At 31.7% G+C, this 17,831-nt stretch overlaps 1 protein-coding gene across 1 annotated transcript in view; it reads right to left on the reverse strand.

Moving 5' to 3' along the window:
• Positions 1-17,831, reverse strand: part of svr (Carboxypeptidase D svr) — a 74,520-nt gene that overhangs the window by 44,665 nt on the left and 12,024 nt on the right. Inside the window, exons 3-6 of the mRNA XM_072523749.1 lie at positions 15,212-15,341; positions 14,696-14,865; positions 8,730-9,039; positions 5,066-5,157 (exon numbers count right to left, since the gene is read on the reverse strand). Coding sequence (XP_072379850.1) covers positions 5,066-5,157; positions 8,730-9,039; positions 14,696-14,865; positions 15,212-15,341 — 702 coding nt within the window. The remainder of the gene's footprint in view (positions 1-5,065; positions 5,158-8,729; positions 9,040-14,695; positions 14,866-15,211; positions 15,342-17,831) is intronic.

Consider the following 17,831-nt stretch of genomic DNA (forward strand, 5'->3'; position numbering starts at 1 on the left):
ATTGATATTTTTATTTACAATCATATATTCCATTTCATTGTTTATCACTTTAATTACTTAATCAACTAGAAGAGACGAACGTTGAAAGTTACTTCAAATAATAATATAAGAGAGAATAGAAGAAATAATGAATCTACGGAAGAAGACGTAGTTTCTAATTGAATAATTTGAGGATCTGGTTTACATCTAGGTCTGTTAAAGACCTGTTGAGAGCGTTTAGTCTTGAGGCGCAGCATCAAACATACTAACTGCAGTGATGATTGCCAACGACTTCTTAGAAGAGAGGGCACAAAAAGAAAAAAAATTTTATTCGTATACCAAATAACTATTTATTACATCTATATTGAGTACTTTTTAGGTATATAATATCTTAATTTTACATATTTTATCACAAAGATTACTGTTTATTATTAAGGATGACTCATTAATAGATTATGTGAGGTGTTAGTAAGCTATTTAAACTTATAATCATAACAATAAAAGGTCAAAAATTGTTCATCGTAGACTTAATTCTGCAATAAAACAGTAATTACTACACATATTAAATAAAGTTATAAAATCAGTTCTAATACAGTCTAAATAAAATATTTTATGCTTTACGTAAAATATATTTGGACCTGTCATGGATATTAAGAGGTATTTATATAATCTTATTTATATTAAAAAAATAGGCAGTTATTTACGTATATATAACGGAAAAATATAGTATAAAAATCTATACAAATTAAAACGGTACATATAATAATATATTTGTAAAACGAATATTTTGTTTAAAAGAAAATACATCATATGGAACATATATTTTCTCTGGAAATAAAGTTCAAAATGTTCATTACGAAACAAATGGGAATTTAGTTTGAACCAAACCTTAAACCTTTAAAAATAATTACATATACACCCGGAAAACAATGTATCATTACAAAATGAGATACAGTACAACAACATTCCCCAAATGAGCAACTTAAACCATTGACTTCGGACTAAAAGACGCTCCGAAAGCTCCTACAATGATTTTCGCGATGAGTTTCAGTTAAATGACAGCTAGCAAGAGGTTTAAAATCAGTTGCCGATCGCATTTTGTTGTGATAAGTCAGTCCCTAGTAGTTGTTGATGTTTTAGTACCTGTAGGAAGCAAAGACACCATTTGTTCTATGACTGGCATTTACTGAAGTAGCGCCTAACTTAATAGTGATATTTGTCTTTTGTCCAATAAGTTTTTTCCGCTTATAAAAATGATCATTGAAACTGTTTAGTTGAATTGATTACTGTTTAGAACAAAGAGTGTCGTGTTTTTGGAAATTAAGAAACATCTTTTTTCTGGTAAAAATCATACTGTTTGCTCAAAGCTGCATTAATGAAAACTCTAAAAGCTTCATAGATCCCCAGACGGGAAAGGTTTAGCTGGTTGTAATACCCCGAAACTTTTAAAGAAATTGTTGATATGCTGCAACTAAAAGATTTGTGAAAAAATCGATAAAAATCGATACAAACAACGAAAAATCCACGAAATTTACCCCCAATTCTAAACTTTTATCATGCCTATATCTCAAAGTACCATGTCAAGAAAAAAATACGTGAATACAAGTAAAATTGTTAGCAATGAAATATCGTATCAAAATATGCTTGTAAAATTAACAAAAAGAAATTTTGAAGTGTATAAAAGTTAAAATTTGCGGAAAAGCATAAAAATATTAATAATAATATAACTTTAAATTAATGATTTTCATAAACCTTAAAGAATATTCCGATTTCGCACTATCTAATTTCCAAAACGTTATTTTTACATGATTTTTCACATTTCCAAAATGGATCTTTAATATCTCAGGCATAAAACTATTTTGATAGTAAATTTCATTGCATATAATTTTACTTGTATTCATTTTTGTCGCAGTTTTGGAGATTTCAATGATAAAATGTTAAAAAATAGGGATCTATTAAACTCTAAATCTCACGCCATTAGACAAAAACTAATATTACCAGTCGCTAAGATATGTGTGTCAGAGATGGTAGGAAAATAGGAAGCCCATAATTTAAATTTAGTGCCGCTATCAAATGATACTGTCAACAGAAAAAGACATAAGATGTCGCAAAACCTTAAGGAGACATTTGTAGATCAAGTTAGCAAGTATAGTATTTTTCATATAAAAATGCGTGCACGTCACAAGTTATATAAAGTGACGTCACTTATATTTAAAATTTCCAGAACGTCAACCTTAGAGTTCAAATTTTCCTAACACAGCTAATAATACGAAACCCATACGAAACTGCTCGATCTTTCATAGGCGTCAACATGGTATAATAATCAGAAAAATGTAATCATCATTATATTGGAATTTTAGAAATATATTGATTAAATAACCAAAAACATTTGTTATTATTAATAATATAAATTTTATGAAATAACTCTTTAAGTCTAATATTCCACAAAATAATAATTTTAATTAAATATATTAGAAAATTATTGTACGCAACTGATAAAGGGAATACTTTAAATTTTTTGACAGTTCAGCGTGTGGTAAAATTGTTTAAAGTGTTGCCGCTTTTTTAAAGTAAGAATTTTGTTTATGTTTTGATTTCTTACACAATTTGATCATAATATATTATATATTAATAAATTGTATTTATAAATACATATTAAATTTAGATTAATAGCTTTAAAAACTAATTATTGTTGAGTATTGTGTTTGTGCTATGCCAAAACAACTAAATAGTATGTAGAAAGCTGATAAGTTTTCATATAAGATAGATTATTTTGAACAAGAAATAATGGCGGGACGTTTTTACTATTAATGCTCTGAAAGAGGTAAGTTTAAAATTTAGAATGTATGTATTTTATGTATTTTAGTGTGTTGCAGAATCTTAAAACTAAGTGTATTTACTGTTAATATAGTAGTTTGATAAATAGTTGACATTTTAAAAATTCCTCACTTACTAACTATTCTGATGTTTTGGCAACGCTGTGGGGTTCTGACGTCGTAAATCTTGAATAACGTGCACGCATTTTTATATGAAAAATACTATATAACTGCTCTTTAACTGGATGAAAGTACTAACACCAAAGATACGATCTTATGCTGATGAAGATCTACTTATGTTCGGAGTTGCTAGTATTTGTTATAGTATTTGATACTTATGACAGTCAAAAAATGGAATGGTTAAAATCTAATGAAATCAGTACAGATGGAGCATGCATAATGTTAGGAATACTAACGGGGCTGTCAGTACTTAAAAAGTTGTGCCAGATGTAACAGTCGTTCATTATTGTATGCTAAAGCTGTAAGTTAAAGACACAGAATCTTTAGCTAGCAAAAATATTCGATAATCCTTTATGCATTCGCTGCATTTTTTTATGGCTAAAAATGACGGGCAGATGCGAGCAACGGATTTACATAAGTTTGGAATGAAACCCAAAAAAATTGTGAAGAAGATATTCAAATGATAAAAAGGAAAAGTCCTTTTGAGACGAACAGAACAAAAATCACATAAAGGATCAGTTTAATATAATTTTCGACTTTCCAGCATAATGGTATCAGAAAATCTCGGACGTGTAAGAATTGCTATTAAAGAAGATCTTCGATTGACTGTGAGCAAACTATAAAGCGATCCTGTAATAATTGAGAAAACTTCTAGACAAATTTATTCCAAATTAGCTCAGGTTAGAGCAACAGTCGAGACATATCATTAAAAACAAAATGCCGTCTATTGAACTGCTACATATTCACAGTTCTGCTCTACGGAATGGAAGCGTGGACACTGACTGTTGCATCTATGAATCGGCTCGAAGCTTTCGAAATGTGGTGTTATAGGCGCATCTTACGTATATCCTGGGTTGACAGAGTTACTAATGTGGAGGTCCTGCGTAGAATGGGGAAAGAATGTGAAATTCTCATGACCGTCAAAACTAAAAAGTTGGAATATCTAGGACATGTAATGAGAAATCAAGAGCATTACGGCCTTCTCCAGCTGATTCTCCAAGGGAAAGTAAATGGTAAGAAAGGACCGGGAAGAAGACGCATTTCCTGGCTTCAAAATTTACGAAAGTGGTATAACACGACTACCACTAAACTGTTCCGCGCTGCAATAAACAAAGTAAAGATAGTCGTGATGATCGCCAACATCCGGAACGGATAGGCACTTTAAGAAGAAAAGAAGAAGAGCAAAAAAGGTCGTATAGAAGTCTTTCACGATAACTTAAAGATGGTCGTTAATTATATTATCATCATCGGTGAAACAATAAACAAAACGCTTTCACAATAGAATCTTCTACAGGAGTGTCCATGTTGACTTTTTTTATGAAAGTGTTGTACATAATGTGACAAGTGACAATAAACAAAGAATTTAACGTTCAAGTTTTAAAAGTATTGCTTGACACAGTGAGAAAAAAACGGTCCAGTTTTTGGGCAAGCATCGACTAGTTTCCTCATCATCATCTTCATCGAACCTTACAAGATCATACGAATCTTCCAGTTTTAGTACAGTCCCAAGATAGTTGATAAATGTGAACTTCATTGAAAATAATTACATTTTGATAGAAAGGATTAGCACAACGGAACTTCTAAGGTTGAAGTGTAAAGGGACACAGTTCATCTGAATAACCAAATCTAATCCATTAAATTATATAATGTATTTTCCTAACAATTCCACAATCGAAAGAAATGATATAAGTAAATTCCTTAGTACGTATTAGGGAATTGCGAAACGTGTACTTAAAAAAAATTGGCAGTATTAAGGGAAAAGGGACTCAGTTTCAAGGTTTTATCTATATAATTTTAAAAACTTTAAAGATTTTTTTACCTGTAGTGACCGATCTTTTATATAAATTCTTTTAAAACTTTCAATTTGTTCAAATTACAATCATTTTAAAAATTGTTATCAGATCCAAATACTGAAATAAACCCTGATATTTGAATACAACCATAAACTTACGAGTGATATGTATCAAGTGTATTTTAATCTAATGTATCATCTAATAGTACAGTTAGTAATAATTATTAATTCTTTAGTAATCATTATTATTTGTTCCAATACCAGAGATCATCATTTTGAGAACTCAGCCTAGAATTACCTGATTGCGACGTTTGTAATTTTAATTCAAAATGTTGTATCACAGTTTTCCCATCTTCTACTGTTACATTCACTGTATCTGATGGTTGATATCTAAAAATAGTAAATAATAAATATAGAACTTATTTCTACAAATTTAGAAAATTTAAATGTTGAGATGTGAAGAAAGTTCTGGTCTAGAGTGCGAAAGTTGTGCTAAAAGTGTGCTGCGATCTAATCGGCATATTAAATAAGAAATTGATTTATGTTACAGCCCAAACCGACATATGGTAAATATAAGATTAATAAGAACATTCATAAAGAACATCATATTAGGAGACTAAATGTAAGTTGAAACAATACATAATTTAAACAAATTTATTAATGCTCGATGGTCCATTAAATTTATTTTAAACATAAATTAATAGAAGTTTAACAGAATAACTATGTGGCGAAAGGAAATGAGCTCTCCTCGGTATATAATACTGTACGGGACGCTGCTACGGCAAACTTTACCTAGATATAGGAGATAGGACATTTTTAGCAGAAATGGAAAATATGCCTGACAAGACACAAGTGTTAAAAATAAACTTAATGATATTACGGCTCATGAAATACACATTGAATGAAACCTGGCCCAAAAAGAGAGCAAAATTCAGGCAAAAATTATTAAAACAGCCAAGGACAAGAGAAATAAGAGAAACACAACAAAGATAGGATATAGAAAACTGATATTCGCTCCGTGCGTGACTGACGCGACACCTACCGCCTTCATCTGACAGTTTTGGACCTACCAATTTTCAGGTTAAACATATGACATATGTTTGACATTGTTAAATACATGCGAAATTGACAATTATTAATAATTAACTTTTTAATTATATTTTTTTCAGTTTATGTACAAAATAAATGTAGTATTTTCAGTTTATGTACAAAATAAATGTATTAAAAACTGGTTTTCTCAAAATTCATCATAATATATCTTTTCAACCACAAACGGAAAAGAAAGGAAAAATCTAGTACTGGCAAATCAAGTTTTTCACGTGAAAGAGCATATATTTAAAAACAGTAATAGTAAAAGTTATGATATAAAAGCTAAAGTCATCAGGCACTCTGCAGTTAGCTTGTAGCCTTATAAAATATCATTTAAGGTAAATTATTTAAATTTTTCCTATTTCAATTGCATAAAAATGAAGTTATGTGATATTTACTTTTTCATATTAATAGCACGGATCCATCTTTTTCTTTTCTCTAATTTATATGTAATCTTTGGGAACCTATAAAAACTACACTTACTATTTTTGCTATTATTAGCACAATTAAATACGCAATATGTATTTGCACACATTTTTGATAAAATTTATGCGTAAAAAGGTAGATCCAATTTTGTCATATTTCGCCGCTACGCACGCTGGCATCGTTTCAAAGTACCCCTACCATGGTCACGCACGGAGCGAATAAGAAGAATGATCCAAGGAAACCAAACTACTGGATGAAAGCACGCACAAAACTAATAGAGAATAGTGTAGTAGTAGATAAAAGTAGTACTAAGGGCCATATTTGCACCACAATCTACAACAAATAACCTAATGGTAATAATTTAATAAGGAAAGATATGCAAAAACAGTAATATAGGCATTGTAACCTGGAATGTTACAACCATAAATGGAAAAGAAATGTGGAAGAAATTGTAGAAGAAATGAATAAATTTGACAAACGACTCTTGGAACTGAGTGAAACAATAAAATATGAACCAAGAAGAATATAAATGGACAATACTTTATGTATTATTCTGGAGTTAGTGCCAACGAAAGAAGAAAGAAAGGAGTTAATTTGATACTGACAGAGGAATTTAATCATAAATAAATGACCCAAGATCACCAGGAATAACATGCATAAGAATAGAGCTAGAAAATATAATCCAGATATACTCACCTGTAGAGGGAATAGAAGAAAGAAAAATGGAAGAATTCTATGTTGTATTACAAAATATCAGAGGTGCTGGCTGTATAGGAGGAGATGGAGAGAATACAATGAATAGATATGTCTATACTAATTATTATAGACAGGTTTAAGTGTGATATCTGGATTATGCAATCTAGTTAAAATATTCTATATGTCATATTTCATCATTGATTTTCTAGTGTCAGTTGGACCTTTGGTCAATGCTTAGTTACATAGAATTTTGAAATGTGCAGATCACATATACATGATTGTGACTGCCCATCCAAGCTGTCATATGTCACATGTCACCTTAACATTTCCGTTAATACCGGGAGTCATTCTCTCTCCTATTGCCGACCAGAATGAAGCTTCGACTATTTTTTTAATAATTTTAAACTGTTTGTCCTTGTTTAGTGTAGTTTTATGTACAATTTTATGTTTAATTTTATGTTTATGACATTCTGCCATTGTTGGATAGCCCAAAATTGACGAAGTAAGTCTAAAACGTTAATCACAAAAAAACTTTTATCACCCATTAACTTCGAGTTTTTATCGAAGTTAATCAATTTCTTCATTTAAAAAAACATTTCTTGGCTTATTTCAGATGCCCCTGAAGATGCTCTAAGAAGCGAAAGTACTTGGGCAAGATTTAATTAATAAAACTGTGCTCGATATCTGCCTTTCATTTTATCAAAGTTCATTTATTCGAGCATTCAACCTTATATCAATTTTATGTATATCCTTTTATGTATGTTATTGTTATTTTCCTCGTATTATTCCTTTTGGATGCTGTAGGATATCGTTCTAAGTTGTTCTGTTCCTTTCGGTCGATTATGGAAAATTCCTTAGTTATAAACTATAATTATTTTTTAATAAAACAGATATTAACAAATGTTTCTCCTCTAAGAACAAATTTTCGTTAGAACAAGTAATTTTGGCTCTTTGTAGAAGGAATTAATGACTCCTTTTTAATATTGATATTATGATTTGATTTGTAATTTAGATATCTGTTGGTGAGTATTGGTTTTCTATACACCTGAGTTTCATATCCAGTATCGTTCTTTGAAATTAAAACATCCAGGAAAGGTAGTGTGTTATTATATTCCTTTTCCATGGTAAATGTTATTGTCTCTTCTTTATCTATTATCAGAGAACAACTCTGAGGCCATATTGAGAATACAACATCTACATATCTCCACCATACTGTGGGTTTTAAATTTTGTTTAGAAATAATTTTTGTTTCAAAATCTCCATAAATATATTGGCTAATAATGGAGATAAACTAGAGCCCATTGCTAGACCAAAATTTTGTTTATAGAATTTATTATTTAGTTGAAAATGGATATTATTGACATAAGATACTGATAATTGATTTTTCCTGACGGATTTTCTCAAGTTAAAGTTGATTTGATGTAATCGAATGAACTATCTTACAATAAAGTCGTCCCAGGAACGCAATATCACTTTAAAGTCGTCTACTTTGAAATGTATAATATATGTCTGAATTGTCAAAAAAAATTAGTCAGATAAAATTAAATTATTAGAAGAGTTTTTCACCAAGTAACAAAAAACAAAATGTATCTATGTTTTGTATTTTCAGAACGATTCCTAAATCGAAATTGAAACGTCAAAAATATACTTATTTTAAACTTAAATTGTGGCTTATTCCCATTAAAATTAGCAATGATAATTCAGAGTTAAATCTAGGGAGGTAAATTTAATTCAGCTCAAATAAGTCTTACCCAAAAGCTACTGCATACATCTGATAACGACCGGGTAGTAGCAACCTCCAATATTCTCCACGGTTGGATGTAGTGACGTTATGTCGAATACCCACAACCACTACGTCAGCGTCCAAAACGGCGTCACCGTTTTCGTTTTTAACCAATCCCTTAACACCCCAATGTGTTGACTCCATGAAAGTTAAAAGAGCTTCTTTGTTGTTTGCCCATTCCTGGGGTAGAGTTTTAGCTAACGGAAATTTACAACAACTCAGTTCAAAAGTAACTTCGAAACAGTTGGAGTGAACGTAGTTGAAGTCTTGCATGCCACCTAAAATTATAGTTTAGTTAAAACGTTATGTAGAAAATGCTTTAACTTCTACGGTCTATATAGTAAAAGCCTATTTGTTATATAATAGTATGTTATAGAACGAGTGTGGTGACCTTATCAAAGAGAAAATTACTGTTTTCCCACTCTAGGGAGTCTAGTAGGAATTGTATACTATATTTTACTAAAAAATATATATTAAACAAAAAGTAAGATTAAAAAAGGTATGTGTATCAAGTTCATCATCATTATCACAACCGTTCGATATTTTTAAGCCGGAATCAGACGGTTCAATGTCATTTCACTGAATGAATGTATTCTTTAAGATATTGCGTCATATTGCATAGTGTATATGAGTATTACATTTAGTATTTTTATTTCATTTTATGTTTAGACGTTTCATCTCGAGTGAAAGATGAAGGATGAAAGACAGAAATGAACAAAAAGTAAACCGTCTGATACAGCCTTTAGATTAGAGCAATGCCAAGCAACATGTAGTAGCAATCCTCTTTTTGAAGTGGATTAGCCCTTTTAATTTACTTATTTTCCATAATTCTTTATTACTCCAGTAGTCAGAGAGACGAAAATGCCACTGAACCTCTAAAAATCATATAAATATTTATATAAATAAGCTGAATTTTGCTGAGAATGTCAATTTTGGGACTCCAAAAAAATAAAAAAAGTTTGACACTCCTACCCTCAGGCTTCCTATTAAACCTCTCCCTGGTAGGGGGGAAACAGAAAACATCGATTTACCAAGACTTTGTACGCAGTAAAAAAATATTTTGTATAACATAAAGATAAAAGTATGAAAAGAACCAATAAGATGTTACATGAAACGACCCAAAAAAATGTTAACTGAAATTCGATGGAGTTAGCATTGAACATGTAATGGACATATAGTACCTAGAGATTACAATGTCCAGCTATGGAGACGTTGAATAAGAAGTTAGTCGTCAAGAACAAAGAGCAACTAGATTCGCAGGATGCCTTAATAACACTATATGGAGTAACCGATACATTAACTGTGAGATGAAATTAAGTATTTATTTATAAGGCCAGTGTAAGACCCGACACAGGCAAAATACATAGAATTCAGAAATGAGAATATTCAGAAGAATTACAAGAAATAAGCTAAGAGACTGAATAGGGAGTGACCAGATCGGAACAAAATGAAATGTACAGGGTATAACCGAGTGGACACTACATAGAAAAAAATAATGGAACAATCACATCCGTAGAATGGCGGACACAAAAGTCTTTAAAATCACCAAGTGGTAGAAAAAGTATCTGGCGACCGCGAAAGAGACGGAGTGACAATCTTCCACATACGCAACAACCCGCCAATCAACAAGCCAAAATGCTTATATAAAGGATGATAACGAAGAATATATCAGTGTTAATATATCTGTTTCGCTATATAGTGTTACTAAGGTATCCTGCTTTGTTTTTTGTACTTGATATATCACTTCTTTGTCTATGTATTCATAGCTAGATAGTGTAATGTCAAGGTATTTTATTTTCATTACTTGTTCAATACTGACGCCATCGATTTCTCGTTTACATCTGGTTGGTTCTTTGCTAATTACGATTGTTTTGAATTTCTGACTTGTGTAAGGGTTCAAATAATTTATAAAAAATTTAATTCATGTAGTTCAAATTTAATTTAATTCATAAAGCACTAAGTTTCATTCGACCCTGTATAAAGTTTGGATTTATTGTTGAAATTATATATTCAAAGGAATGTTTTTTATTCTTCTTCTTCTTTTGGTGCCTATTCGTTTCGAATATTGGCGATTCTGGCTATAATTATTTTAGTAACTGATGCTTTAAATAGATTAGTTGTTCTTGTGGAGAACCATTTCCTCAGGTTTTTTAGCCATGATATTCTTCTTCGCCCAATTCCTCGCTTCTCGAACACTTTGCCTTGAAGGATTATTTTCAGTAACCTGTATTTAGTGCCGTTTCTCATTATGTGTCCGAGATATTTTAACTTTCTTCTTTTAATCATATACATCACTTCTCTTTCTTCGTAGTACAGTCTCGTTGGTTATCTTGTCCGTCCATGATATCCTTAGGATTATTCTGTATAGCGACATCTCAAAGGCTTCAAGTTTTTTCTCCATCGCTTCAGTGAGTATCAAGGATTCAACTCCGTAGTATTATATCGAGAAGATATAACATCGTAGGAGCCTTACTTTTATCTCCAGATTAAGGTTGTGGTTTTTACAGAGTTTGGCCATGTTGTAGAATGCACTCCTATCCTTCTCTATTCTACATTTTACTTCTTGTGATTGATCCCATTGTTCGTTTACTATTGTTCCTAGATAGGTAAACTGTTTTACTCGGTCCAATGTTTTTTATAAACATCTCAAATTATCCTAATAACAACGCTTTAGTATTATTGGGATATAATAAACACCTAATGTTTATTTTAGTAACCGAAAAACCATCTTTTAATTGCTTTTCAATTAAGATCGGGTGAGAATGACCCACTAAGTGAAACACTTACAGCCCGTGGAGGAATTTTTTGACTAAAATTGCGTTGATGTGTGGAAATCGAGATTAGTACCGACACCGAACATGCTTTCAAATAAGCCGGTGGTACTCACATTCTGTTGCCGTGTGCTAAGGGTTTTGAGCCCTTAATACCAACAATTTCGAGTTAAGTCAACTGGAAGTTGAGTAAAAATGTTCTTCTTCGTTCACTTGCCGAAGTATGGAAGCGATACATTCGTTTCTTTTTGTCTTTGATTGCTGAGAAACCTGCCATGGTTTGATTATTATTGGGAAACAGTCTATATTATATTTAAAGATCCACCATGTCTACAGTGGAAGCAAGTAAAGTGAAACAAAGAAATTTCACAGTAAGTTTTTAACTTTTTATACTGCCTTATAAAGCAAATAATTATTGAGCTGAATACTTTCGTTTTATTGTCATTCTGAAAAAAGAAACTTATCATTTTTGTGTTTCAGTATAGTGTAGTGTTAGTGATTTTTGAAGTGGTACATTCCGTATTTTTTTTTGTTTCGATCACTAATTTTTTTGTATACAACACTAAATTTTGTATTTTATGTAAACACATTTTTTAGAACTTATTTTCTGTCTTTTTTGGCAAATTATTTATGATTTTTCTTTGTTTATCCCATATTACTGGTTTAGGTCTAGTGGCTATCATCTACCTAATTTTTCTTCTTTTCAATTATTCTTTTGTTCTGAGCTAGTAAGAACGATCCAAAGAACCACGTCCACATCTCATCCGATTCTGAGCAACTTAGCAACTGAGCAAATTAGTTTGCTCTTTTGTTAAATCTGTGGACTAGTTTTTGCAGAATATCTTTATCTTGGGTTATCAATACTGCGTCGTCTGCGTAACAAAGTAGTTTTACTTCTTTGTTTCCCACTCTGTATCTCCTTCCTTTGTTGAAATTGAAGAGCATAGGGATTAGTGAGTCTTATTCCGTTTCCATGTCTGTAGGTTCGGAATTTGTCCATTTATTCTAACTTCCATTTTGTTGTTTTGGTAGATGTTTTAAATAGTTTTTATGATATCTGTGCGAACTTCTTTATTATGTAAAAGATAGATTACATCTTTGAGTCTTACTTTGTCAAATGCTTTCTTTAATTCAATCAAACACCGAAATGATAGTCTATTGATGATACTCTAGTATTTCTCGATAATTTGTTTTATGACGAATATTGCCACTGTACACGATCTTCCAGTACGAAAACCCAGTTGGTCATCTGCTAAGCTTATCCTCTAATTTATTAATTCTTGCAAAATTTTAGTTCCAAATTCAATTCCATTCAAAATTCAAGTTTTTCCTCACACCAAGAGTAATCGTACATAAGGTAGACGGACGGACAAATAAGAACACGATTTCCGTACATACCTGTCAGGTTCTTAATTTGAAATATTTTACCCATCACATAACTATTAAAATTTTTCATATGTCTGGCTGAAACGTTTATCACTGAACATTGTCAGGGTTTTCTAAATAATTAATAACAATGTTTTATGAGTGCAACTCATTATGACGTTGTTGTCAATATAATACTCCAGACCATAAGACTATATTTTTAATTACATAGACAATAATCCTTCATATCATTTTAAGATATAAACAACTATTAATTGGGCGATATAACATTTATTGTGTGATAAATAAAAAAATATTTTTGTTCAGCTTAGATTTGAATAATGATAAAACGCAAGTTTATTTTATTTTTTAACGCCTTATTTACACAAACGTTACAACGTAAGGAAAATTATAAATAACGTGGTTAAACAGCAATTAGTGCTGGTATATTAATTAATCATTGGTACACAGAATGATTATCACATTAACCAGAGAAATTTTTAATATCACTAAAAAGTAAAACTCTTTTAACATGATTACATTACACATCGTTCAAGCAAGGAATTTAGTAAATTTAACATTAGAACCCTGTAAGTGAGGCAATTAAGTCATAAACACCGAAATTAAGGGCATAGGCGCAATATGTCGCTTCCCAAAATGTTCAATGTGTTAATTTTTTTCGAATCCTGAAAAAACTACCAAGTATATTTGAAAAATTTAAACGCAGAATGAAAGATTACTTTATTGCCGAGAGCCGACAGTCCCAGAAAACTTCTATAATGTTTATTTGAATAAGTTACAGGGGTGAAAAAAAAAAGAGAAAATTTAGTGTGATTTTTAATTTCAAATATATCATTCAAAAGAAACTTTTTGGTTATTCTAATGGACTTTTGGCCCTCGGTAATAATGCAATCTTTCATTCTGCGTTTAAATTTTTCAAAAATACTTATTAGTTTTCTCAGGATTCGAAAAAAATGGACAACATTATGACAGGCGACATTTTGCGCCTATGCACTTGAATAAATGCTACACTTTGACCGTAGTGGAGACAATTATTTTTTTGACCAGAAATCAGACAAAACTCGGTTTTAACCCTAAATGTTGTTTTTATGACAAGATAAGATTCACAAATAAAAGAAATCTGGCAAATTATGGAGGTAAAACATGACATCACAGACGAAATAGAAACAAAACAATTAATATGGTACATGTGCAAAGAATTTCCAAATCACAGAATAGGTGAAATTCCCCAAAGATAATATTAGAATGGAATCCAAAAAGGAAGGAGAAAACGAGGAAGACCACGTAAAAGTTGGAGAGAAGACGATGAGAGATAGTGGCCTGGAAGATGACATGTGGAAAAACAGGGAGGAATGGAGATCACAAGACGTCACCGCACGTTTTAATGCGATGTAAAACAAAAAAAAAATAAGAGAAGAAGAATATCAACAATTTAATATTTTGTCACACGTAAATGTAAGGTGATAGTGCATATGAGGTAAATAATATCGTCATGTTAAACGTAATATAGTCATTAAACTTAACATTTTTATTATAATATTCATTAATCAATCGGCGGCTGCGCAGTCATCTGTCAGAATAGGGAAACATTTTTTGAGTATAAGCTGTATTAATTATCACTTTTTATATTGTTGAAGTATACATCTAACAATCAATAAATGTCCAAGGTTATTCATTTCTTTCATGGAAAGCTAACCAATCCAAAAATGCCACTTAACCTCCTCACAGTTTAGCCCTTTAAATTAAATAAATAGGAAAAATCATATGCAATACTTACCTCTCACTTCATACCAAAAAGCACCATTTGTGATGCCCTGATCAAATGTGTCGTCTTTACAAGCATTGCCCTTTTTCATCACAGGATTCGATTGAGCATAGTTTAATGCTAACTTTTTGAAAACATTATTATCTGGCGATCTGCTCTCTATACAGCATCTTCGACCAGAGCTAGACAATAAATAATATAAAGATTATTACATAATAAATAAAATATGTGAACATATGAGTATTTGTATCGAAAAAAAAACAACTGGCAATACTCAACACCTGTACACATGGAAATCACCTAGGTCTAGACAAAATACTGAAGTTATTATAAATCTATCAGTTAAATTAGGCGGCAAAGCTGAATACAAAAAATGCAGATATAATCTACATGCATACATACAAAATATTGAATGTACTTGCTACTTTGCTATAACCTTGTAATTATTACGATACGAATTCTACGAATGTAGAATATACGGTTTATTATTTATATATTGATTAATTTAAAATTTTGTTAAATTCTTACTTAGAATCATCATATGGATAGCTAGCTACTACTGCACCTCCATGCAAATTTCCAGATAAAACAAATGGTCTAGAAATAATCCAAGTCATCATAGCTATCGTCTCAGGCTGCCTACCAGATAGTATTGTTCCTGAAAAAAACACGAAACGATAACTAAAAAACAAGAAATATTGTTTTATGTCTATTAAATCTATCTTTTTATTCTTATGGCTTATGTGTAAGTCGTATTTATTATAGTTTTCTAGCGTTTTTTCAACATTGCTCTCTCTATAGCCCTTTTTAAAAGTTTGCGTCTAAAGTCCACTCCAAAATATTTCTGTACCATAAAAATGAATACATTTTTGAGAAACTGAAATAAGGTACACTGTTTTCATTATATTTTAGTGACGTGATCGTTCAAAATGACAGATGATCATATGACAAGAAATTCCTCATTTGAAAGCTATTATCTTTTTAAATTGGAAATTTCAATACAGAATGCCACCAAAAAGCCACAATTTACCTAAACTGCAGGCACTAGCATAAATCTTTCGCATGTTTCAGGGCAAATAGTTCTAATTGTCCCAACTGCCAAAGAAACCACCATGCCTATTCTCTCAGATGTCCCACTCAAAATTCCCACCAGCCACTTCCCAATAAACACAATCCGCCACCAGAGCTAAACAGACTCCACATCTAAACAATTTTCGAACATGAAATTGATAATTTATTTCATGTTTATGATTATTTTTAACATCTTACCAGTAAAAAGGACGAGTTCGCCTCTCTGTGACTAAATTGACCACAACATGGATTATCACGCAATTTCTACGTTGATTTATAACAGCACTATTTACCAAACATTCATCTAAATCCGCTATTACATCTCGCTACACCCATACCTAGCAAGACACACGCTTTGAGATAGATTAGGGGTTCTATCACCGGGCCTCGAAGCGCCTTGTTCTAGAGGGAACCACTTTTCAGGTCTTCAACCCACGAATCCACTTATCTTTTCATCTTTCGCCATTAACATACACCCTAAAGAGTGAAGACCATCGTCAACACTCCTTATCAAGCGCAGTCAATCATTCAAATAACAGTCATGCATGCGATTTTATAGTCATTCGAAAAAAGTCTTCTCCCAAAATTGCCTAAATATAGCGTAATTGTCATGTACAAAATTCGTATCATTCGAGATTACTCAGAAAAAATCCCGATACTATTTGTAACAAAACACATATCTTAACAGTTATATTTAAGGAGGATTTGTATTTGAAGATTCGTATACTAAAAAGCAGTTTGCGAGATTGCTCATAGTAAACATTATCAAAAGGAATGTGTATAATCTTAACAATATTGCTGGTTTATTCATTCGCGAACTGGTAATCGGCATATAAGAAGAGTTCACACGCGTGGGTTCTCCTACGAGTTTATCTGTCGCGAATTAGACGTACTGTGAGATACGTGTTTCTATTAACTGGTCGTTATCACTAAGATAGGCGGAAAGCACGTATGTTGTACGAAAGCCAACTAATATCAAAGAGAGGTGCGAAAAAAGCGTCTGTCGTCTACGGAAGTCAAACAGTCAAGAGCGAGCAAAAAATACGTCTGGTTGCTACCAGAACAACAATCACAGAGAGTGAAAGGAGTCTGCTATCTACGAGAAGCAAATTCAGAGGAAAAAACATGTCCGTACTCTACGGCACAGAATAGGTAAAAGAGGTACAAAAAGAGCGTATCTTCTATGCGAGCACCAAAATGAAAGAGATTGCGAAAATCCGTCCGTTCTCGATGGGCACAAATAGCTAAGAGAGAGTGATTTTTGTTTGTTAGTTCAAAACTGTCTGTATGTCTAAAGGGGTGGGGTTAAAATTAGATATGAGGAATTATTACTAAAGAGTTGGATTAAGGTAATGATTTTTAATATTGAGATTTAGAATATAGGATTTTATACAGCGAATAATATATCATTGTTTTTTGTATGTGAAAAATTGAACAGAATGTATTGTTGATAATTCTAAATGTTGTTTATACGAGTGCTCACAATTAAATGTTCGGACAAACGAAAATTTGTTGAAAACGTTAATCATCACAACCTTCCTAATTGAATTAAAGAAAGAGATCAACAATTCATTAAACTCTATCATTAATAATAAAATACTGAAATGGCTTGGTATCTATAAACTTTGAATTGCAGTGTTTGCAACTAAATGTACGGACAATTCAACAAATTACTATTTTAATATCGGGTTAGATCGCCACGCGCCTATACAACCGCTGCAATCCTATCTGGCTTTGTTCATACTAAGGATTTACACAAGTCACAGTCGAAACTATCCCATAATTCATCTAATTTACTCTTCAAATCGGCGGCGGTTCTCTGGGGATTAAGCAATGTCTATCTCACCTTATGCCACAATGTCTCAATAATATTAAGGTATGGACTGTTCGAAGGTCATGAGAAGACTATAATTTTATTGCCTCCAAACCATTTTTTAGTTGTTTTAGCTGTATGACATGCAGCACCGTCCTGTTAGAATATAAAATTCAAGTCCAGGTAGAGATCGTAAGCACTTGGTACAAGACAATTTTTCAAAATTTCTTGATAATTTGCTGTTTGCGTTAATTGCCTTCCACC

The sequence above is a fragment of the Diabrotica undecimpunctata genome, chromosome 2 (genome assembly GCF_040954645.1).
Source record: "Diabrotica undecimpunctata isolate CICGRU chromosome 2, icDiaUnde3, whole genome shotgun sequence".
Classification (NCBI taxonomy): Eukaryota; Metazoa; Arthropoda; class Insecta; order Coleoptera; family Chrysomelidae; genus Diabrotica; species Diabrotica undecimpunctata.